The sequence below is a fragment of the Pantherophis guttatus genome, chromosome 2 (genome assembly GCF_059756535.1).
Source record: "Pantherophis guttatus breed Tessera chromosome 2, ASM5975653v1, whole genome shotgun sequence".
NCBI classification, from domain to species: Eukaryota; Metazoa; Chordata; class Lepidosauria; order Squamata; family Colubridae; genus Pantherophis; species Pantherophis guttatus.
The window spans coordinates 156,166,092-156,192,355 of record NC_142064.1 but is presented as its reverse complement, the minus strand read 5'-3'; the positions used below and the strand labels follow the sequence as shown (position 1 = coordinate 156,192,355).

At 38.3% G+C, this 26,264-nt stretch overlaps 1 protein-coding gene across 5 annotated transcripts in view; it reads left to right on the top strand.

Moving 5' to 3' along the window:
• RPTOR (regulatory associated protein of MTOR complex 1) overlaps window positions 1-26,264 on the top strand; it is a 420,799-nt gene that overhangs the window by 132,980 nt on the left and 261,555 nt on the right. For all 5 annotated transcript variants that reach the window (XM_060688771.2, XM_060688770.2, XM_087887079.1 and 2 more), the window contains exon 4: window positions 19,708-19,866. In XM_060688771.2, the coding sequence (XP_060544754.2) occupies window positions 19,708-19,866 (159 nt within the window). The remainder of the gene's footprint in view (window positions 1-19,707; window positions 19,867-26,264) is intronic.

Sequence of the window (26,264 nt, the reverse complement as noted above, 5' to 3'; positions counted from 1 at the left end):
CATCAGTTGTCAAGCATCTGGACCACAATAGTGTGACTATGGGGATGATGCAATGGCCAGAACTTTGAGGACCGGTCATAAGTACCACTTACTCAGCACTGCCAGAACTTCAAATGGTCATTGAACAAGTGGTTATTAACCGAGAACCACCTGCACTAATCACCTGATTATAAGAGGAGATGTGATTAGTTTGACATAACTTATTTTTGACAAATCTATATTGGCTTCAGATTAAAAAAACATTATTTTCTAAATGCTCATAAAGTTGCTACTTGACCATTTGTACTAATATTTTGTCCAGTAATAGACATTAAAGTAAGTGATTTTAGTTTGCCATGTCTTCTCTCTCCCCCTTCTAAAATATTGGGACGCTAGTTTGCTCTTCTCTAGTCATCCAGATTTCACTAATTCTCCAGGAGTTAAAGATTATCGTTCATGGTTCTAAGATTACTTCTGTTATATCCTTCAACACACCAGTTTGTTTGGCCTAGGTATTTGAATTTGCATTTATTTAAGGTGAGAAGATGAATTCCTATCACAATAGGAAGCCTTGAACTTCATTCATGTTATGAAGACTTCTCTTTGTCTTCTGAGGGAAGACAAGGACAAAGGTGTTCAGTAGTTCTGCCTTTTCCCCTTATTCTCTTCTCAACATAACCTTTTGTAAAGTTTTAGATCTTTCCAAATAAATACTTCTTGTATAAAACAAACCATTTGGTTGGAAAATACCCAGTTAATTCAGATGGGATGATAAGAGAACATTTTGTAGTATATTTAAATGGTATTATTAAAAAACTTAAATGAGCTCAAATAGGACAAAACTTAATGTACAGCAGAAAACATATTTTAATGGTAAGGTTAATGGATGTAGGGTTTGTGGGGATAATGATGGTGTTATTATTGCAGCCAGTAAATAACAATTGTGGTGATATTAATATATCAACTGGTCATTATAAATGGTTCTATGTATATATATATATATATGTATGTGTGTTACAGTATATAATTACACATTGTATTGCCATAGCTATATCCAGTTCCATAGAACTGCAATTCTTTATGATTTAGAATAAATAAATTATGATGTACTCAAATTGCTACAACAGTAACATGTATTTTTAAAATGTGGTATAAAATTCTCAAAAAAGGTTTGAGGTTTTCAGTAAATAGAAACTACAAAATAAGTTCAGTAAACTATAATTTTAGTTTCAGAGTTAGTTAAATTATTAGAAGTGACCAAGACTACAACCCCCATTACTTTTTATAAATACTTCTTATCAGTAAATCAATTTAATATGCAAATTTAAAGAAATGAAACATGAACAGTGGCTTCCTGTTTGTCTGAACAGTGAGAACTTTTCTATCAATAATTCAATACATTTTAGATTATCATTTACAGATATATAAGCAGTTGATAAGATGCAAAGAAAGAAAAAAAGGAAAGAAAGAATGACTTTGAGAAGCACACAGCAAGGAACATTAAGACAAAAATCAGAACATTCTTCAAATCTACTCATTGACCAGGAAGGCCATTGGGACATTTGACAGTGGGGATATTATAGGGAAATAACTGAATACGTTTTTGGTTCTGTCTTCATTGCTGAGATCCTAGGGCAGATGGCTGTGTTACTAAATGCTTTTTTCAGGCAGAAGATCAGAGAACATACGTAAATAGAAGCAATGAGCAAGGATATAAGTCACATTGAAAAACTAAATATAAATCCCCAGGTCTGGATGGTGACATTCAAAAGTTATTAGAGTACTTTGAAATTGCAGATTTTTTCCCCACAAAAAATATGAAACGTCTTTAACATAGCATTGGAAAATAGACAATGTCACCCTAGTTTTTAAAAGCAAGATTAAGTAGTGATAAAGGAACTATGGGCCAGGTAGCTTCACATCTGTTCTGGAGGAAAAATAAGCGCATGACTGCTCAAGAAGAATAACCTCTACTGTAAATCGAACATGGCTTGTTTCTCTAACTTCTAAGCTTTATTAGTGTCTCCATAAGCATATAAGTAATCACAAAGATGCTATATACAGTGTAGACAATCCAAGACACTTTGTTAAGTCTCTCATTTAGAAGTCCTGAGCAAATTCAGCTGCCAGAAGATAAGAAAATAGATGTGTTCATAGAATGTCAACTAGTTTTAGTTAAATAACAAGAAAAAGAGAGAAGGAATTAGAGCGATGCATTGCATTGTAACACTAGTCTGCAAGTCTTTAAGCTAGACATTTTTTTTCTTAGGATCACCTGGCTGCTCTGAAGGGCATCCTCCTGATTCCTGGAAAAGGTGCAATGGCTTAACCCCCAGCGGTTAATTTAATCAATAAATTTATTAATAAATTTATTTATATTATATTTAAATTTAATATATTAAATTTATGTATATTATATTTACATTTAATAAATTTAATTTAAATTTAATTTAATTTTTCCAATTCAATTGTACAGAACCGTGATGGGGAACCTATGGTGGCACATGTAGCCATATCAGTGGGCACGCAAGCTCAGCTCCAACATGCAGGTGTGTGCCAGCCAGCTGATTTTAGGCCTTCTGGGCCCACCAGAAGTAGGGAAACAGGCTGTTTCCTGCCTCCAAAGGACCTTGGGGCGGGGAGACCCATTTTTCTCTCTCCCCAGCCTCCAGAGCCTTTCTAGGAGTCTGGGGAGAGCGAAAACGGCCTTTCCCACCCCCTCGGATGCCCTCTGGAGGCTGGAAACAGCCCATTTGCCAACTTTTGGTGGGACAGAAGTCCTATTTTTTGCTGTCCCCAGCCTCCAGAGCCTTTCTAGGAGTCTGGGGAGGGTGAAAATGGCCTTCCGGAGGGCCTCCGGGGGGGGGGGGGAAGGCTGTTTTCACCCTCTCCAGACTCCTAGAAAGGCTCTGGAGACTGGGGGCAGCAAAAAACGGGCCTACCATGCCATTGTGTGCCAGAAATGGGGGGGAATGTGGTGGGGTCGCGTGCGCATGCGCGGGGGCAGGGCTCATAGAATTATGGATGTAGGCATGCACGCGCATGATCCCCCCTCCCCACTCCTGGCACGTGATGGCAGAAAGGTTAGCCATTACTGGTATAGAATGTGAGGGATGTGTGTGTTTGTGTTTTATTTTTATAGTTATAATGTACACTGAAGATGGCATTTAATTTCGTTGTACGAGGTGCAATGACAATAAAGTAAATTTAACTTAATCTCACGTCTACCTTTTCCCTTAGAATATTAAGACTTGGGAATCATACTTTAATACTTAATGCACCCAGTGCTTAGGTAAGATGCAGCCCTGAGCAGATGCATTCATTAGGGGTAGGTAATGTGTGAGACAGAGCAGAAAATAGTCAATCTCTGTCCCTCACCGCTTATATGACATACAGAATAATAAGCCAAGTCTCATGATGATTCCAGCACTGTTTTCAAGGGCAACTTTAATTTTTGCCCCTTAGGATGGATACCTGTTGTGTGTAGTATTAGAGCAGGGGTGTAAAACTGGTAGCCCGCAGGCCAGATGCATCATGCACAGGTCACACACATCCCAGCTCTCTGAAGGGAAAAAACATCACGATACATCACGTGATTGCAATATGACGCCACAAGTTTGACACCCGTGCATTAGAGCATCAGTGCTACATTTGTTACCAACATGCAGGGAGAGTGTCTTCGGCTGCAGAATCTATTCTGCAGAGGAGCCCACCAGCAGGAAAACAGCTGACACCGGGAGGAGAAATCACTAGTGAAACCAAATTATCTGGATCTGCAGCTCACAGAATCCTTTCTGGTTCCAATTCATTTATGGTAGAGTGGCGGGACAGTATCGGAAAGGTAAAACTCAAGCAAATTCTGGAATTGGATGCAAATAAGGCTATTTGACCAATACTGTGTTTCCCTGAAAATAGGACATGTCCCAAAAATAAGGCCAAGACTGATTTTTTAGGTGGGCCTAAATATATGCCCTCCCCCAAAAATAAGCCCCCGCTCTCTCTCTCACATACACACATGCACAAACAGGTACCTCACCCCCCAACCCTCCCAAGGCAGCCACATCCCTGTGAAGTCCTGCGTCCCCTGCCCCTTTCGCCGCCTGCGGCACTGACCGTAAACCACAAGTGCCTGCTCCTCCTGCGCCATGGTGGCAGCCCTCCCGCTCTCGCCCCCGCACCCAGGCACCGCGTCCGCATAGCCTGAGCTACCAAGAGCCCACCACAGCAACCCCAGCACAAGCATCACCACCCGGGGCTTCCTTGGCAGGGCAGCCACTTGTGGCAGAGAGTCCTCCATGTGTGGTGGGCAGTCGCAGAAGACTACAACGGCCCCCGACCCAAGGCGAAGGGTTAGTGGGCGGCGAACAGGCGGCGGTTCTGGGGCAAGGCCGGAGTCAGGGAATGGTGCATTCCCCAACCTGGTCAAAGCGGGCGGCAGCTCCAGGGCCCCGGGGAATGGCGTGTCCCTGGGCCACGGCCCCTGACCTAAAGTGAAGGGAGAGCAGGTGGCGAGCGGGCGGCAGAATAGAAATTAAAAAAGTTTTCCTACCAGATTCTGTGGGCGTGGCTTGGTGGTGGGGGTCCTGTGACTGAGTCGGTGTGGCTGTTGAGTTGGCCACGCCCTCTCAGTCACAGGACAACTTCCCCCCACCAAGCCACACCCACAGAACCGGTAGGGAAAATTTTTTGATTTCACCCCTGCTCTTGCACCCCCAAAATAATAAGAACCCTTGAAAATAAGGCCAAGCCCTTATTTCGAGGTTCAAAAGAAAATAAGACCCTGTCTTATTTTTGGGAAAACACAGTCGAAAAATAAATCTTAATTGTTATAACTGGTTGGAGGAGAGTATAGATTATATAAAAACGTAAGAGTAACAGCACAGGCAAGTGAAATATGGCATTAGGGAGATCCCATTATACTGGAATGGGATGCAGAGGTAGACGAAAAGCTTGTCAGCAACCTTACTAAGTTTTATTGGCTACAATAGAGCAACACTGGATGTTTATTTATTTGAATTTTAAATCGGCTGCTCAGAATTCATTGTACCTTCTGTGAACTGCCATTTTATCCTTGTTACAACCCTAAAATAAATAGGATCTTCATCATCATAACTTTTCATGAGGGCTGCTTCTAGCCCAATGCCTGATGGTAGTCACGTGTAAAATGAAAGGGCAACTGTAATTTAATTCTTCTGTACATAATGACTTTTGTGTTCTCCCGCTGGTTTCTTTTTGGGGGTGACATCTGTAAGGACCTTTCAATTTAGCATGAATTGTAAATTGATACCAGGTCATATTTAATGCAACCTAGAATTCAGTTACTGTGAGGCTAGTTCATGCCTAGCCTCACATTGCCGTTGAGGCTAGCACACGTACAGTTGCTGTTGGGTTTTTAGACACTGCTAATCTTTGTGTGTCGAAAATGGAGAAAAGAAAGATGTTGTCGGAAAACAGTACAGGTTTAAAAAATGAAGAAGTTATTACATTAGAGCAAAAATCTGATGTAGCTAAATAACATGAACATGGTCATAGTAACACTAAAATAGGACAAATGTTGGAGTGTTTAAAACCATGGTAATTGTCCCCTTTTTATTTTGCTTTCTATAACTACTCCGTGACTCTATTATTAACCATAAATTTAAATTATAAGTATATTCTTTTTAATCTATTGCTGTAATGTTTCATTAATATATATATAAAAATTATATTTAAAACTTTTCATTGCCCATTTCCCCCAAGATGGAACCAATTAACATATTATCTATAGAAATATCACTTTCAATAATGTGAATAATGTGAATTAGAATTATGTGACCATTTCACGAGATTCCTTAATCGTGCTAAGCAAGACCCACCTGTATAATGCTTGCCTAATTGGACAGTTGTATCCTATAGCTATTCTGTGTTCAGTTAATGCATTGTTTCTGGTGCATCTGTAAACACCACACCAAAACCTTCAAAATATTCTTTGAAGTCCCATGCCTGGGATTTGGATAATTCATGATTAAAGGTAAAGGTAAAGGTTCCCCTCGCACATATGTGCTAGTCGTTCCCGACTCTAGGGGGCGGTGCTCATCTCCGTTTCAAAGCTGAAGAGCCAGCGCGGTCCGAAGATGTCTCCGTGGTCATGTGGCCAACATGACTCAACACCAAAGGCGCATGGAACGCTGTTACCTTCCCACCAAAGGTGGTCACTATTTTTCTACTTGCATTTTTACGTGCTTTCAAACTGTTAGGTTGGCAGAAGCTGGGACAAGTAACGGGAGCTCACCCCGGTACGTGGCACTAGGGATTCGAACCACTGAACTGCCAACCTTTTGATCGACAAGCTCAGCGTCTTAGCCACTGAGCCACTGTGTCCCTAATTCATGATTAACCTGCAGGAAAACCTGGTTTTTTTTCTTCTAACATTTTGGCTTCTAGATTTTGAGTGACTAATATTGTCTTGGGCTCTCCACTAACTACTTTCTAAGCATATTTGTATGGTCGATCTTAGCTTTTTCTTCACCCAAACATATTTCATCATATGCTGGTCCTTACCTCTTTGATTATGTGATGAAGAACTCACTATATTTCCTGGAGTTTGTACTGGGCAGCTGCTATTAATAAAGGAAAATATAATACCTGGAAAATATCATACCTAGAATGGAACTGAAGATAGAATAAACATTCAAATGGTGCTCTTATACAAATCTATAGTGAGAACATACTGTGTAGTTCTCATCATCTTACCTAAAGAATATTATGGGGGGAAAAATTAAGGGGTATAGCAGCTATCCTCTAAGAAACCTCTATAAAAGTTAGAATTGTTCAGTTTGCAGCAAAGAAGGGTAAGGGAGACATGATAATCATGCATGGCCTGTGGATAGAGAAAAAGAAAGCATCCCCCCCCCCCAATTTATTACAAAGTAATTATGAATGTAAATGCAATGAGATTTCAGGGCCTGATAGATTGCCAGACCACTGACATGGCAGAGGACTTTTATCCTTTAATTCTGCATCCTTCAAATGCAGTTGGCTATTGTGGGACACTGAATATTCCCTTCTTGTGTTTTATGTTCTTATTCCTAATGTGTGCTCCCTCTCCCCCCACCCATATTATTCTTAGTTTTTTTAATCGTTAAAAACTATCTAAATTGTGGAGTCTGAGAAATGAGTGTCAGACTGAAAGCGGACTGAAAGAAGATTTTTCTGCAATATTAGTCCAAATAATCTTGCAGAATGGTGCCAGACAATGAGTTCATTATAAGAACATTGATTATTTATAAACTTAGATTCTTAATTACTTCATTCCAAAGACTTTGGAGGAGTATCTCACATTCCAAATGAATGAAATTATACACAAGAAGTGTCAAAACAAATACCCATATTAATTAATAAAGTAGGTTAATGTCATATTTGAGACTTTAAACGACTATAGGGTATTTTTTTCATTGTTCTCAAATTAGGCTTACCGCAGGCCTTCCAAATGGATATTGTGTAATTCTGTTTTGAATAAATGCATGAGATGCTGACCCAGATCTTCCAAGCTTCTAAGGAAACCTTTCCTAATTTTGTTTCAAAGTATATTTTTTATTTTATAGATCTTTTTACTTTACCTACTTTTCTGATCTACTAGACCAACAGAATTACTCCAACCAAAAAATAAAATAAAATAATACTTGAACTTTGTTTCTGATCAAAGGACTCATCTGGGCAATCATCTCAAAGGAATGAGAAATGGCTCACAGAAGTTCTGAACAAGTGAAGTAGACTTTGATTCCATACTGTTTAATAAGAGAAACTTTATTTAAAGGAAATGCCTTTCTTCATGAGCATACATAAAAAATTGTATTCTGATATTTAAATCTAAGTAGCTTTCATTAATTTCTGGGGAGTTCCCGTGGGAGAAAATTTTGCAGTACAACATTTGGTGCTGGTTATCACCTTTATGGAAGGTTATTCTGCTTATCATCTTTATGCACTGGGATTCATCAGGTAATACCTTTCCAGAATTGAATCATTCTGTCAAGCTCGGTCAAAGTGAAGGCTAATGAAAATGCCTTCTGCAAAAAGTACGTGGAAGGTGTATTAGGCACCAGATCTTGTCTGCAGTAGATCTACCATTCACTGAATACCCCTCCCTGACATAGCACAGCTTCTGCCCTGTTGCCATTGTGCAACAAGTAAAGCCTATGCTGTTTTAGCATGTTTTTGGCCCAGTTGAAGGACTGACTGATGGCAATGAACATAAGTGTTGATTTGAGAATTATAGTATGTTAATTTTATAATCTTGTTTTTCTTCTTGTGTATTGCATAGAGACCTTTAGCTTGGGATGGTTATAAATGTGATAAATTAATGAAACAGTCTATTTCAGGATTAGATATTCTATGAAGTTTATATTCCCCTCTAGCAATTCTGTTTTACACTTGTCATTATTATTTCTATTGCACTAATACATTGGATTCAGATTTAGAGACCTTTAGGGCAGAACCGTAAAAAACAAATAGACTCAACCTAACATCACAAGCAAATCTCATTGATTTCCATGTGTGAGTTTCAAATGTAATTAACATTGAATCCCACTTGATAAGTCCATTTCAGAGTAAACCTTTTAAGTCTCTGATTGCAAAATGTGGGCTAGAGCCAGACTATACATTGTGCTTATTTCCAGCTAAAATATTAGAGGGCATTGAGTGAGAATTCAGCCTTAAATATTTATATTTTTCTTTTCCATTGATAGGCAAATTTATTTAGATTTTACATCCAACCTACCTCTAAATAGTGCTAATAGTTTAGGTCTGTTATATGTGAAGTCCCTGAAGGCCATGGCTCTTCACCCAGGGCTTTTGCAAAGGAGAATGAGATCCCTCGTTTCATCATGGTTCATCTTTATCTTTTATTGATTTGATTGTAAATTTTTGTTTGATTGTTTAGTCAAATATTTAAATTACATTTTTCATTCTTATCTTTCTACTGAGACTTTCCCAAAGGTCCTGGATAGATAGATGTCGATTAATAATACTAAAGGTATTGTTGCAAGATGTAAACTGTTTTACTGAAAGCTGCCTCCACTATTCCAGTTATTTGTTGTTTTATAATTTCCAAAGCTTCTATAATTTTTCTAGTCCTAACTGTGTCTTGATCCACACATACTTTTTTGTTCTTTCATGCTTTTCAAACTACTTGCATCTGGTCTTAATTTCTTTAAGATTTACACTATAGGGCACTGCACACCAAACAACTGGACACAGTTTTTTCCCGAATGCCATTACTCTGCTTAACAACTAATTCCCACAAAACTGTCAAATAATTTATTAAGACTGTATTATTATTATTATTATTATTATTATTATTATTATTATTATTATTATTATTATTATTCTCTTCCTTACTAGTATCTATCTCTTCCCATCATCATCAGAGGTTTTTTTTTACTATTCTATTATTATTTATTTTGGTCTTCCATTTTCAGGATTTTTCTGAATCTCTTCCAGTTCTACATCCCTGAATATTTTATTTCTGGTCGTGAATCCCCTTTGGTCTGCTGATCATTGTTCAATGATATTTGAATCTGAATAAATTATTTTCCATAGTTCAATCATTCACGTTAAGTAGCCTTGCTAACAATTTTCAAAAATCAACTTTAAAAAGAAGAGCGAGAAAAGAAAGGGCAAAGTGTCACACCCTTTGATCTCACACATACCAGAGCTCCAATAATGTCCTGGTTCCAATGCCTGGGGTGGAAAATATGTACTGCATTACAGAGGGCCAATAGGAAGACCATGTCTCTCCAAGGAGAACTTGTTCAGAAGGCAAATGCCATGACAGATAAAGCATTCTTCGTAGACCTCACCAGGTGACACAAGGTAACCCAGACCATGGTCTCTTTTCCAAAACTAGTGGGAAGCTCAGAATGACTGATGGAACCGGCTGCCACCACCCAAACCACTGCAGTTTAGCTTAACCTTTTTGATAACCCTAATCAGTAATCAAATTTTATTTCTCATCATCAGGGAAACCTGAGCAGAAGACGTTTTATAGAAATAATCAGCAAGAACTTTTCTAGTGCATATAAACACTGTAAAATTGTATTTCTCATCTGTGACTTGGAAGTAGCAAGAGATGCTGAAGCATACTTTGGGGAATCTTATTCACTACAATAACACATTTATTATTGAAAATTTGTTTGGGGATTAAAAGTGTACTTGTCCTAAGCAAAAATTAGGTATTCACTTTGAAACTATCATTTTGGAATCCCAGGCCATGAAAAATGACTAATACAAAAGAAAAAGAGAAGCAGAGAAAGAAAGGCAGAGCATAGCATCAACATTACAATAATTGTAAAAGGAACAAACTGCACTAATTATCTATACAGGAAATGAAAAAATAAATGAAATGAATGTAATTAATTTTAAAAATGATTGTAAGATAAATTCTTTCCAATATCAAAAGCTGCTTTAATACTCATTTAATAGATTTCATTGCATCTCAACTGTTCTCCCAAGAACCTACCATCATTGAAGGTGTAAGGGTAATTATAGAATAATTAAAGAAAGGATGCCAAAGGAGGGACAAAATGAAAAGTATGAATGACAAAACTTAAAATATTTTTATTTTAAGTAATTAAATTGAATTGTTGAACTGCCCCACGGCGAGTTGTCCCACAGAGGTTGGCCATGGCGAGTTATCCCATGGCGAGATGACCCTAGCGAGATGGCCCATTCCATCTACACCTCTACCTTGCCATCTCGCTAGGGTCATCTTGCCATGGGATAACTCGCCATGGCCAATCTTTGTGGGACAACTCGCCGTGGGGCAGTTCAACAATTCAATTTAATTACTTAAAATAAAAATATTTTAAGTTTTGTCATTCATACTTTTCATTTTGTCCCTCCTTTGGCATCCTTTCTTTAATTATTCTATTCCACCATTTTTCTGATATTAGTGTAACTCTTATCCTGTGGGGAGTTGTCCTGTGGAGAGTTGGCCATGGCGAGTTGGCTGTGGTGTGTTGTCCTAGACCCAGTGCAGAAACTTCCAAGGCTGTGAAACAATTTATATGGCTACTGACTCAAAAAGCAGGATGACAAAACCCAGATTTCAAAACTTGGAAAAAGAAAAGAAATGAATTGTATGAAATTAGATGTAACTCCAAATCTACTCTTAAGACATTGATGAGAAAACTTTCCCTCAAATTTCTTTATTAAAAATGCAATATATTTGTGAAAACCTAGGTGGCAATTATATTTTGAATATCATACTTATTTGGTGGAAAAACGGAAGTCACTGTACTAGCTACTAGGAATCAGGGATCAAGGCAAAATGCTGGTTATTATCTACAAAAATCTTCATGGCATTGGGTACCACCTTGCCAAGCTTGAATCTGTCCTATCTGGTAAGAATATCATGAGAAATCCTGCAGAAAGTCCCTGTTCCATGCATGATTAGAGGAACATGCATTAAGTAACAAATCCTTTTTGTGGTGGCCCATACTTGGGCCTAGTGGTTTCTGTAACCCCAACTCCTGGCATATTTAGGACTCTAAGAATACCTTATTCCACCACACTTTTAATCAGAATTAAATATAATGGCAGCCATATTAGCTGGAGGAATGAGCTATTATTAATTATAACTTTAGTTTTAGTTTTAGTAGTTTTCTCTACTGTGTGCTACCCATGGGTTGGGTGTGGGTTACAAAATCAGCAAAGTAAATTTATAAATGTAATAAAGAGATGCAGTAGTTTTGCAAAGTACAAGTATAGCATGCAAACAAGTGTTCCTGTCATAACTGAAGCTTGCTGTCTTATTTCAAACTCAGTTAGCATTTGTTGTGGGAAACAATGATTCAAGCATCATCCTTAGCTCTGCCTTAGACTGATAGGAATCAAACAGAAATTTGTGTGAGGCTGTATGAAGGAAAGCAGCATGAATTCCTGAAGCAGCTTCGAGTTTGCACACAGTGACCTGCAGGGTACAATTATCAGATTTGTGCTGGATCATAATGACAGCAGTGTCCATTTCTGTTGTGCAATGATTTGCCCATTTCATGTTTAGGGGCATGCAATCTGAGGTTTCCAATTATGCTGCCAGTTAGGTATTATTCTGCCTACTATCAGCAAAGGTATTTTGGCTGACAGCAAAAGGAGAGCTTCTTTGGTAGAATCTGAGCATATGTCTATTTGGTGATAATTGAAGGCTCTGTTCTATGTAACTTTTCCCAAAGTGATTTATCTGGCAGCTTTTGTAGTAAGTAGTGATTGTATGTTAGGAAAGATATAAATTATCTTACCACCGTAATTGTTCCTCAGTTCTATCAGGCTGGATAACTTGTGCTTCCAGAGGTTTTTCATCCATTTGTAATCCAACATCCCTGGGGTTCATAATAAAAGGCAATATAAATGGGCATAGAAGTGCTCATCCTTATCAGAATTAAAGCACAATGGAATAAGTCTGAATTGGTATCAGCCACCACCTTCAGAATTTAAAATAACATAAGTCTACAATTAACAGATTAATGATTGCAATTATCCAGAAGGATTAAACTATACCATCTGTTCTCAACCAATAAACTTATTATAACTAGCCAGCAACCAATTAATACCATAAAGACCATATATATCGCAATCAATCTAACATAAGAAAAATGGTTCTTCTAGATTTGCAAATGATTCGTTTTGCACGTTGCAAATGTCTGTTTAGCAGCAGTCTGCAATGAGCAATCTCTGTCAATCCTTGCTGATGAACAGCATAAATATATTAGTTTCTTTCCAATTGAAGATGGGAAACTGAATGGCATGATAGCAAGTAGTTAGTCACAATATTGGGCAACAGAAAGAAGGAACATTAGAGTCTGAATATTAAGAGAAAGAGAAAAAGAAGTCATGTGCACAATTTTACATTATGTGATTTGACTGAATTCCTGAAGCCTGCTGAGAGGTTCCCCCACATTGTTGGAAACAAGGTGGTTTTTTTTTCTGTACTTTTTTTTTTTTGTCTACTAAATTAAATGTCTAATTTTTGAAGTTAAATTTGAAGCTTTTAATTGAAACCTAATATCCTCTCCCAAATCTAGCTATTATTGTTGGAAGAACATCAGTATAAATTCTAGCCAATTCATTAGAATTCTTATTTATTTCAAATAATTTCAGCACATTTACCATCAATTTTAATGGTGGTCTTCAAGGCTTGAGAAAAAAAGCATTTCTTCTTCCATGCTCTGTTTAGCTACATATTTAGAGATAATTAATTTTCCCTTATTGGTCAACTCATGACATTTAAAAGAAAAACTTGTTAATTTGATATTTTTCAAAACTTGAAGTTTGATGTCCTCAGTTGGCACTTGACTGTAGAATCTAACAGGAAGGCATGGCCCAATTTAGTAATATTTTTGGTAGCACCAAGGGAGGGGACTTGTCTGAATAGACCCTTTTCCAGAAACAGGAAAATTCCTAAGGCAAGATGAGGCCACATGATTTCCTTTGCCAAGGGAAATTGGGTGGCTTTTTCACTTCAGTGAGCTGAATCATGTGGCCTCCCTGGCGTGAATCACATCTCTGAAGCAAATCTTAAGTTCATTTCACAAGTCAATTCCTTATGTTCTGAATGTTTAGCATAAAACTTCTATTACTTTAACAGTTATTTAACCACTTATAATTCAACCACAACAATAATTTAACAATAACTTAATGATTTACAAACAATAGTTGTAGGCTTAGTGTTTGGAAATGTCCATTAATTCTCTATAAATCAAAGACATTCTGTAGTGTTTAGGGTTGTCGGGCCATATCTAAATGATGGAATGAGTTTTAATGGAAAGTATTACTACTCAGCACTTTCTGGCATGTGATATTTATGGAAGGCTGCTCAAATGGTAAAAACTCATCCTGCCCGGAGTAGATGCTGTACACCCCCCCACCCCCCATGTCCTCTCTTGCTATTTTCAAATCTGGATTTTACAAGATAGATAATTTTGCATCGAGAAATTAGTTGATAAAAATATTTGAGCTGTTCTTTAATGCTTGTCTTATGGTGCCTGATTCTGTGGTTGAATTTAGGAATGAGAAATCTGCTTGCCAATTCTTGTTGAGCTTCAATTAATACATTGTGAGAATGTATTAAGTCCTGTCAATATTCCCCTGAGGTCACTGTAAGGAGGCATGGGATAAGAGTAGGTAATCCTCAATTTACAATCTTGAAAAAAGTAATTTACGACTGGTTCTCGCATTTAGGATTGTTGCAGTCACATGATCCAAATTTAGGCACTTAGCAGTTGCAGCATCCTGGGGTCAAATGATCACAATTTGTTTCCCTTCTAAGGGACTTCTGACAAGCAGACTGCACAGGGGGAGGTTGAATTTGCTTAACGACCATAATGATTTGCTTAATGACCATGGCAAAAAAAGTAAAATCAGGGGCAACTCAATTAATGACCATATCACTTGGGTTTCAATTGTGGCTGTAAGTTGAGGACTACCTTTCATAGAAGATTCTAACTAGATACAAGTTATCTGATCCCATTTTTTAGCTGCTTAGGTTTTCCTTTATGGCTAAAGAAAAATTGCATCCCTTGTTTCAGTGCTCCTATATCCTATATCCTATAACCAATTTTAATGGGAGAAATAGGTCTCACTGCTTGTGATTTACATACAGAAGGATCAAAATGCCTTATGGCCCAAGAAAACATTCATTCGAAAGGAAATGAAACTCCAAGCCATAAAAATGGGGTTTATTTGCTTATGTGAAGTGTTACACCCTAATTTATTGATAGAGAAATATTTGTGCTGTCATTAAAATGGCACAACAGCTGCAAAGTTTAGTTTTGAGAACTTGTTTTCATAGGATAACATCTGGGGACAAACCAGCATGAATTACAAGAAACAAATTGATATTGTTTTCTTCCCCATTTGGGGGCAGGGGCGGGAATCTAAAAGGTTAAAAACACACTTTCTCCCTTTTCTGTAGAGGAGGTATGTAACATCAATAGGAGCTTCGGGTAATGTATTTCAGTTAAGATTGAAGATTTCCCTTCTTTCTACCTGTTTCCACCCTGTCTCATTTGGGCTATTTCCCCTTCTTATTGTAGTCTCTCTGCTACCATCCAGCCATCCAATTATTACCAGCTTCCCCATTCCTGCCACTTTTCTCCTTTCCCTTTTTCCTCTCCTCATCAGTTAGCTGATAAACACCAGAACTCCTGATTGCAGCCACCTTGTCCACTTCGTTTCTAGCCACCTTTTCCACTTCATTTCTGAAGGTTTCTCTGTTGCCATGTGATATTCTAGACAGGGTGGTGGGGGGTGGAAGAGGAATTGGATTGCAGCGTTGGAATGCTCTTGATCAGTGATAAAGTTCAACGATAAAGTTGTTCAATGGTAAAGTTTCAGAGGTTCAGTGATGCCCCCAGATGCCGTGTTTCCACCTCAAGACATTTCTGTATCATAATTTGTTCACCAGAATAGTAGTGAATAGCGCTTTCTTAAAGCCTTATGCTGTCAAAATAGTTCCATAAGCATCTTAGTCATCCAGATACTCTGTATTCTGTGATACATCAGTGGTTTGTTAGGGAAGTAGAACAGGGAGAGAAAAAGGCACAGCTTTTGTTATGTGCACTAACCTAAATCTTCAGTGTAGAAGACCCTCGATAGAATTGAGACACTCTACAAAATTTTATAGATGGTGGCAAGTGGTGAGTAATCTGTGGTTTAAACAGAGAAATTTTTAGGTGAAGTGCAGACCCAAAACTCTGATGTTGGAGAACTGTCTTTTCCAGGTTCTTGCCCTAGTAGTTATGTCTCATCCTCTATACATGCACACATGCAAGCACTACAGAGGGAGGGAGGGAGGGGGGAGAGAGAGAGGGAGGGGGAGAGAGGGAAAGAGGAGAAAGAGAGAGGGAGATATAATTTGGGAAGTTTTTTTCCCTAAAGTTTCTTCATTTGTTTCCTTTTTTCCCAGTAAAAGGAATATTATAGTGCTGTCAAAACCCAAATTGCTGGCTATGCCTTTCAAGGGCAAAATGCTTTGTGTATCAGAATGTTTTTTATTAAAAAGATGGAAAAGTGGTGATCAAAATAATAGGTATTTTTCTGATTATTTAGAGCACCAGTATCAAACTCGCGGTGTCATGCTGCCGTCACATGGTGTATTACGATGTTTTTCCCCTTTGCACAGCTGAGGTGGGCGTGGCCTGCTCATCCAGCCTGCGGGCCACCAGTTTGAAACCCCTGATTTAGAGGCTCTTTGTTTTTCTCTCCCCCCCCTTTTTTTTTGCTCTTGCAATTGTATGTTTAGAATTCTATGAAAGTGTTAGGTTTTCTCTGTAGAGCTCTGGCAGCTGTGGGATTCCTTTCTTTTTAAAATATCCATTCACTTTCACTAATTGTGAGCTCACTTTGAAGTGTATGTTAGGCATATGATAGAAATTCAAGTGAGGAAATTGCCCATAAATACCCTTCTCCCAGCTGAAAAACTGCCTGCCACTCGAGGGCTTTAATGATCATGTCTTAGAAAGATGCCAAAAGGGAGAATGCGATTTAGGACATAAATTTTGGAAATCGGTGTCTTCATAATGAAATTGTAAGATACAAGGCAATGCTTGCATTAATGCAGTTCCCTATGAGTGGCATTACTGACTGACAAACTGCAGGGTCTTTCTTGCAGCTGCCTGTCTTTTGTTCATGAATACAGACGAGAGAGGTGAAATATTGTGCTGCAATAGCCTGTAATGCTAAGGATCATCTCTGTATTCAGTTTCTGTTTATTCCTTTAAAAATGCAAGAACCTGAACAGTAAAATGGGTAGCGAAAGATTGCTGGGCCATTTCGGATACAACAAAATGTTGTATTTCATTTTGGTAGCCAGTAAAATAATATTGTGAAGGGATATTGTGTAACTTGAGATAAGCGTGTTGTATAATTTTGTTTAAATGCAGGATGTACTTCGTGCTGCTATTGCTTGGGGTGGTCTCCTTCTCTTTGACCAGACTTTCCAATGAATAAGAATTGATTTTCAGTCTTCATTCAAATTTTACTAAATCAGTTGAGGCTGATACAAAACCAAGTATGACCCAGGGTAGATGAATTACTTTTCTTCCTTGGAAAAAACTTCCAAGAGACTTAAATATGAAGGCCAATTGCAATATTACAACCTTCTATTGATAGTAATTTTTCAGGGAAAAAATATTTCAGTTTAGGCAGCCAAGTCATATTTTGTCTTCTCATGATATTTCTCTAGAAAAGTAAAGTTACCACACAGGAATTGGTCTGGTTTTTAGCAGTTTCACTTGTGCCTTACAGGAAAATAAAATTATTGTGTACAGGTAGTTCTCAACTTACACAACTGGGACAGAAATTTCCATTGCTAAGCAATGTAGTTGTAAAGAGAGAAATCATGCGACCACATTGCTTAGCAACTATAATCCCAACACATTCCGTCGTAGCTCCAGATGTCAGGCTCATTAAATGGAAGGAGTTCCAGATAAGGAATGCAGGAGGGAGGTGCATCAGTGGGTAGGAAAGGCCCTGAGGGGGCAATATAGGCTGTACTCAAGTTTGGGGTGAGTGTGCTGCAGTGTGGCATAAGTGCAGGGAGTCTAGAGAAAGAATATGTTGTGGCTCAGGCCTCTTGGGGTGCTGCAGCTCTGGGGCTGCAAAAAGCCCCTGAGCCACATTGGAGTACAAAGGTACAGCCGCCTCTGGAAACCTCAGCCGCCCCAGTTTAGGCCAGCAACATGGCTGGGGTAGCTGAGGTTTCCAGAGGCAGCTGTACCTTTGTACCACTTCCTGAGAAGCTTCATCCACACTGTGTTCCACAGGCCCTGTCATGCCCAAATGACCTTTGTCACTTTCCTCCTGCTGATGAGGCACATTTGGCCTGACCCTACTATGTGTGAGGTAAAGCTGCTGGCTATGCCAAGCCTTCTTCCAGAGGCCACTCACACTATTGTCCAAATCATGTGGCCTGGTCTCATGATACTTCAGAAAGCCTTCAGAAAGCTTCTGAGGTGTTCCCCAGGTCTTGCAAGAATGGGTATGCTATTTGGAGTATGATAGGCATCAGGCTAGAAACCAGGAGACCATGAGTTCTAGTACCACCTTCAGCATGAAAGATGGCTAGGTTACTTTAGCTCTAGCACTAGCATTTAGACTTATATACCACTTCACAATGCTTTACAGCCCTCTCTAAGCGGTTTACAGAGTCAGCATATTGCCGCCCAACAATTGGGTCCTCATTTTACCCACCTCGGAAGGATGGAAGGCTGAGTCAACCTTGAGCCTGGTGAGATTTGAACTGCCAAATTGCAGGCAGCTGACAGTCAGCAGAAGTAGCCTGCAGTACTGCACTCTAACCACTGCGCCACTGTGGCTCATATTTTAGGCCAGTCACTCCCTCTCAACCCACAACATTAGGTTTGGGCAACAAGCTGGTTGATCAATTCTGGTCGCGATAAATGGTTCAACACTTGATTGATCTAAAAAAAAAAGTGGACCATGCACTTGTGGGAAAAACACCAGGAAGGAAAAAAATGTACTTGCCAAAATCTTTTTTTATCTTTATCTTTACCTTTCGAATTGCTTTAACTGTTATAGTTCTTTTGGCACTTCATATTTTGAAGAGAATTGTTTGTATATTAGTGAATATTTTGAAGTTATTTTATTGGATTGAGTTGTTTAATAATAAAAATAAGACTTCATGGGAAATTGTCAAAGTGACGTAACAATAATGCATAGTCATTTATTGATCTTATTCTTGGTAGAATTTTTTCTTAAATATTAGAAAAGGAATGGAGAAATATAAAGACATGAAAATTTAGTAGAAAGGTAGTAGGTAATATGTAGTATGTAATGAGGGATGAGTGTTTGTAGACAGAAGCAAAAATGAATTTTGTTATGTGGGAGTGAATCAGAGGTTGGTTTCAGCAGGTTCTGACCAGTTCTGGAGAACCGGTAGCAGAAATTTTGATTAGTTCGGAGATCGGTAGTAAAAATTCTGACTGGCCCCGCCCCCATCTATTCTCTGCTTCCCAAGTCTCAACTGATTGGGAGGAATGGAGATTTTACAGTATCCTTCCCTTGCCATGTCCACCAAGCCACGCCCACAGAACCAGTAGTAAAAAAAATTGAAACTCACCACTAGAGTGAATAAAGCTGGATATGTTAGAAGAAACGTAAAAGTAAATAGAATGAAACGTGCATGGAATATTTAAGAAATATCTGTACTAAAACAAGGGGAATAGATCAAGAATAAATAACTAAGGTATGTTAATAGAATAGGGAGAATGAATGAGAATCAAATTGCAGAACAAATATATGCAGGAAAAGTAAATGGCATAAGTATAGATTTAGTTAGATACTTATTTCTTTTTCCTTAACTTCTTTCTTTTTAATTTTTTTCTACATATTGCTTCTTATTCTTTTTTCTGCACTTGATTTAATGTTGCTAATCTTAAAAGAAAATAGCATGATTGGTATATACCTATACCTATACCTATACCTATACCTATACCTATACCTATACCTATATACCTATATACCTATATACCTATATATATATATATATATATATATATATATATATATATATATATATATATATATATATATATATATTAGATAGATAAACGCATGATTCCTTCTGGTACATCCCACAATATTTCAGATAATTTTCAATGATTGTGCATTTCCATTTGCAAAAGCAAAATTCATTCTTTTTTTTTTCTTTTTTCTTTTTTCTTTTTTTGCAACTAGGCCCGGTACAAACAGAGTCTAGATCCTACAGTTGATGAAGTTAAGAAACTGTGTACTTCATTGCGTCGAAATGCCAAAGAAGAAAGAGTCCTTTTCCATTATAATGGACATGGTGTCCCCAGGCCAACAGTGAATGGAGAAATTTGGGTCTTTAACAAGGTATATGAATTGCAAATTGAGCTAAATTGCAATCTCTCTTGTATATTTGTATTTCCTGGGAATCCAATACAGTATAAAACAATAAAAAGCAAAATGTTAATGTTTGATTATCTAGCTGTTTGTTCATTCTTTATTGTGTACCTTGAAGCAAAATTATGATTATGTCATAAAAGCAAATGGAGTATATTTTAAAGTGGACATTGTACCATCTGCATTACAAAATATGTTTTTATTACCTATTTGCTAACTAGCTTGCCAGTATTGGTCAGGTCTGCTGAAGTTTGTTTTAGCTATTATTAGGATTCTTTTAAAGATTTCAAGTCCAGGCTATGATGGATAACTGTTTTGCAATATCTTTGCTTCTCTGTATGCCTTCTTCCAAAGAAAGATGGCAAAATACCCAAGGCAGAAAAAAAAATCGCCCTTGTCCTAAGAGTATTTTGACTGTAAGGAACAAGCATAAGCCAGCAGTGTCCCACCTCAGCTGGTTTGACTTAGCTACAAATATCTGTCTAAAAAGTTGATAAAAACTGCAGCTGGCTGGCTGACTGACCCATGCAGATAGTGTCTATATTTTTTTAAAAAAACTTCACTATCTGCCAGCTACTTTAAAGTGAGCACACTTTGAATTGTTGGTGTTAACTTCTCAAGTTCTAAATAGCTTAACGCATTTGTCCCTGGGGACTGTCTGGCTGTAAAGATCTCAACAAGAATTCCTTTGGAAGAAGCCTCCATTTGCTTGAGACCTGTCTTTCTGATATGAAAGCTGCAGGGTAGTGGAACACGTTCACTTGGGAGTTGTCTTTGTCTCCTTTTAGCCAAAGATTTAACAACCTGTCAATATGAGTCTCCTTTGCCAGGTTCTAAATGTTAAACTATTTTTTTTCTGTCTCTTTCAGTATTTATGTTATGTTGTTAACTTTTTCTTGTTTCTAATTTTATTAATTGCCTTGAGTATTGTTAGAATAGAACACATAAGTTAAAATACTCTCCATTCATGTTTATTTAGCGTAAGTTTAATTTGAGTATCTATTGTGTTGGGGGGGGCAACACAAAGGACAATTTATTTTAGCATCTATTGTTTATTTCTGGCAATAAAACCACTATGTTTTGGTGCTGGTTGAAAACCCCTGCCTTTATTTGACTAGGTCCAAAGCTAGAAACCCTTCTTATTTCTTGATTGTTTTGTCATGTTGCTCACTTACCAAGTAACAGATATTTGTCTGCTTTTCTGACATTAATGCAGGAATACAGGAATGCAGGAAATTTGAATAATAATAATAAAAAAATACCTATTGCAGATAGACTGTAACTCTTAATGAGATTCCTGATCCACAGGGAAAACCCATCCACAGAGAAAACAAATGATTAGTGAGGCTTTTTCATTAAGTGTTTCTTCCCATCCCATTTCAGTTGCTGAGGAAATGCCAGCAAGTATTTTTACATCATTGACAAAATAGGGGAATTTATTGGATGAGTAAATTCTGTCTAGGGAAATATTCTAGAGAGATAGATTATAGGAAGTCATTTATACCCAAATGGTTAGCTAAAATATCTTCAAGTCTGAACTTCTCATAAGTACTTCAGTTTACAGACTCTTGGTGGTATAAAGATAATAACAAAATGTATAAGCCTAAGATATCCACAATACAATAATATGTAAATTACAAAAGTTATTAACAAGTTAATAATATAGAGCAATAGTGTATTTATTTGCTAAATATATATCGCACTGAAATAATAGAACACTTTCCAGAAATTCAATAATCAAAGAAAAACCTTATAAATATGTTAAAACATCCCCAAACAATGTATGGAATCAGACTCCAAAAGTCCTCTTGGAAAGCTATTTTTAACTTCTTACAAAAGATTATTTATTTATTTATTAAGAAAATTGATAAAGATAAAGTCAAGTTATCTAGGGGCAGTGCTCATCTGTTTCTTATCCGAGAGAGCCAGTATTGTCTGAAGACACTTCTGTGTTCATGTGATCAGCATAACTGTATGCTGAAGCACATGGAGCGTTGTTACCGTCCCACTGAAGTGTTACCTATTCATCTATTCACATTTGCATGTTTTCAAACAGCTAAGTAGGGCAGGGGCTGGGGCAAGTAACAGGAGCTCACCCCATTATGTGGTGTTCAGGTCTCAAACCCAGGCTGTCCGGTTTCCAGCTAACAAGCTCAGCATCTTTAACTGCTGAGCCATCACACCCCCTTAAGAAAATTTATATGGCAGCCCAATTCCCAGACCCTAATGCTAATCCAAAAAGATGCCACTGTCTACAATATAAAAGGCCAGTGAGAGGTCCAAGAGGATCAGAACATGCACTCTACATCATCAATAAAAAACAATCAATGCTGTCTGAGTCCACATAATCTGCTTTGTCTGTAAAACCACCATCTGAACAATTTTCACCCAGAAAAGAAGATTGCAACCTGGGTGGTAGCAATCCAACATCTCTGGATCCTTAGAAGGCCTATTCAGGCAGAAGATGACCAACACCAGTGTACGTGCTGGCATTTACCACTTTCACAATAAGACATTAAGAATCACTGATCCAGGAGACTAATATCCATCCCCCCCCCCCAAAATTATCCAAAGAAGCCAGGAGAGACAAGGATCCAAGTCATAGGTGGACAAGGTCATCTTAAAAAGCAAACTACCCATTTCATCAGAGGTAACAAGCCAAAAGAAAAGCCAAGTGCCTTGAAAAGATGATGTTCTAGTCACTGCACAATGCCCTGCCCAAGTGGATTCACCAGATCCAGGTGAATTTGAGTGACTTTACCATTAAAATGTCAAGTAACATAATCACAGGGTGTCTCCTACCAAAAAGGGAGTTGGCTAGCAGGAAAGGAAGCGCTGGAAAACAACCAGTTGAATATCCCAAAGGTGCTTTTTTTTCAGAAGGCAACAAGGAAAAAACTTGTTGTTTTTTCTTTTGAAGACGTTTCGCTTCTCATCCAAGAAGCTTCTTCAGCTCTGACAGGATAGCGGGGAATTGTCAGAGCTGAAGAAGATTTTTGGATGAGAAGTGAAACGTCTTCAAAAGAAAAAACAAGAAAGTCCAGTTGCCTCCTGAAAAAAAGCACCTTTGGGACAACCATGGCCTGAATGACTGAAAATCTCTAAAGACTTCCAACCACTTGAATACTTTGCCTACATTATTGGCCATGGAGTAGACTTGAGGGCACACAGCCATATTCAGACAAATTAAGTTTTAATTTTTCTCCATCTGCATTTGAAGCATCACTTCTGTCACTTCCATCTCCTGAAAGCCCTTGGAAACCCAATAAGCTACCTAAGATGTCTGGAAGAAAGAAGCCACTCAGGAACAATTTTGTCAAGGGCCCAAGATACCACTTCATGCTATTGGTAGACAAGGCCATCAGCCAAACCATCCACAAGATTATTGTGGGGTTTTTTCGTCATTTAATGACCCCGTAATCCCGTGCATCGGGGGCTGGGGGGGGGGAGTTGGGGCAGCTGAATGGAGCTGAACATTTACTGGTCGGATGCCCTTCCTATTGCCAATACAGAGTTCACAGCTGATATTTACTCATTGTGCCCAGAGAGAGAAATATCTGCCTCTACCTAGGATTGAATTTACAGCCTCCTGATTGTGAGGCGAGAGCTCCATCTCTAGGCCACTGCATCACTCAAACTTTCCACAAGATCCTTGGGGAAAATCCATATGGTACTTGGGCCATATTGATATATAAATATTTATTTAAAAAATAAAAATACAAATATCTATTTGGTGTTACCTCAATAAATTAAAATGTAAAAGACCCTTGAAAGACCTCCACTTTAACTTCTTCTGGAAGGACTATAAAATTTGATCTAATCTAACAAATAACAACAATCTAACTTCTTAGGGGAAGCTGTACGATGATAGTGGGACCAGAGCCCCTATAAATTAAATAAAGCTGTACATACAGTAACAGAGTTGGAAGGAACCTTGGAGGTCATCTAGTCCAACCCGCTGCTCACGCAGGAGACCTATACTAGGGATTCGAACCGCCAACCTTTCTGAATGACAATCTCAGCGTCTTAGTCACTGAGCCACTTAGGGAGCCACTGCATACTGTACTATATGTTTTATAAAGTGCAGGATGAATTTGACTGGACAAAACATGCTATAAAAATGTGCATGTTTCAATTCTTCTCAAAATTTTCAATCCCTTCTAATCCCCAATGTGGCTTCAGCATTATTGGAAATTTTACATCTCTACTCACTACCTTGCATCTGAAATTTTCCTATCCTTTTTTGACGTCAAACTTGTGCAAAGGATGCAAAGTTGCAGTTTGAGTTTTCACATTGATGCCGTATATCTAATAGAGAGCAGAGAGTTTTTTTCACTGCATTTTGGAAGCCCTTGCCCATCAGAAGGCAAATCGTAATGGAGAAATGCATCAAAGAAGCACTTTGCTTCTATCAGTGTGAGGTAATTTGAAAAAGCATACTCTGCCTTGCATGATAGTATATGGAAGAGCTCTTCATCTGCTTCAATACTACTGAATTAATAAAGAGTCGTATTTCAATCAACGTTCAAAGGGTTTTGGATGGACTTGACTATTGGACCCAGGGGTGAAATCTAAAAATTTTTGCTACTGGTTCTGTGGGCGTAGCTTAATTAGTGGGTGGGGCTTGGTGGTAAGGTGACTGGGAGGGCATGGCTTGTTGGTCAGGTGGGTGTGGCCAAGTCAATGTCACTTCTTTGCCCTTTTTTAACCTACAAAACACAACACAACACAACTGGCTCACCCATAATATAAAAGCAGCTGTGCTAGACCCGAAATGGCCCCTGCAACAAACAGGAACCTCACACAGCCACAAAAAGCCCAAAAAACCAACTTTCACACTTTACACACACACAACACAACACAACACAACACAACACAACACAACACAACTGGCTCACCCACAATGTAAAAGCAGCTGTGCTAGACCCAAAATGGCCCCTGCAACAAGCAGGAACCTCACACAGCCACAGAAAGCCCCAAAAACCAACTTTCACACTTTACACACACAAAATTCCACATACAGCTTTGTGAGATTTTGTATGATTGTGTAGTTAGAGTGAAACACTACAGAAACACACTAAATCTCAGAAAGCTGCACAAATATTATTTTATTTTATTTTTATTTTTATATAAAAGCAGCTAAATTTAAAACTTCCTAAACTTTAAATGGCTAGGTCTAAAAAAAGAACAACTAAAAAAAACCCCAATTAACTATTTTTTTAAAGCTCCCAAAGGAGGAAAAAAACTTACCCAATAGAACAGGGGTCTCCAACCTTGGCAACTTTAAGACTTGTAGACTTCAACTCCCAGAATTCCTCAGCCAGCTTTGCTTTGCTGGCTGAGGAATTCTGGGAGTTGAAGTCCACAACTCCCTGCCTGCTTGATTGCAGGCAGGGAGATTTAGTTGCTTGCTGATGCAATCGATTGCAGGGATTACAGCAAGGCGTTGCGACCAGCAGCTAAAGTAAGCAAGCTGAGAGGGGGAGGGGGAGGGATTTTTGCTACCGATTAGCAGGCAGAGCCATTTAAAAGGAAAAAAGTTTTTTTCTTTTACATGGCCTGGCGATCCAAGCTGAGTTGCCTGATTAGCAGGCAATTCAGCTGGGATGGTCAGAGCTTGGCTGGTCAGAGCCATTTAAAAGAAAAAAAAAGGCTCTAATGATCACGCGGCTCAGCTGGGCATGGGGGGCGGGGGCAGGGATTTTTGCTACCGGTTCTCCGAACTGCCTGCCACCATCGCTACCTACTCGCCCAAGCTGGTCCAAACTGGGAGCATTTCACCCCTGATTGGACCCTATTCAAAAGCATGCAGTTCAGTGGTGAAAAAAATGAAGCAGCCTGCATCTTGGACATGTAGATACTCCATCACTGGAGTTTTTTTTAAAAATGGGCAGCTACTTTTCGGGGATAATATCAAGATTCCTGCCAAGGTAGGGGCTACATTAGAATATCTCCAAGGCCCTTTCAGCTTTTGTGATTCTGATTCTGTGACCTCTGGTTATAGTGCTGGTGGCTCTCTTGACCACCATATTAATTATTGTTTAAACTTGATTTATTCTTAAATCAAAGGAAGCTATTTTGGATTCTAAAAACCTTATTTAAGGCACCAGTGATTGTTAATGTTAGATATAAATGCCTTATTCTCCAATGTGTAAATAGTATGTATATAGAACATCAAGGGTTAACTTATTCCTTATTTCCTAATGTATTCATGACTCACCATTCCCACTTATAGCTCCACCCATTGTATATATAAGGAGCTACCTTCCCCTATTTGCTTGCTTCTATCTGTGAATATTCAGTGAATATAGAATGCCTATTGTAAATAAAAGGATATATGTTTAAACCTTTAACATTTAATGATATTA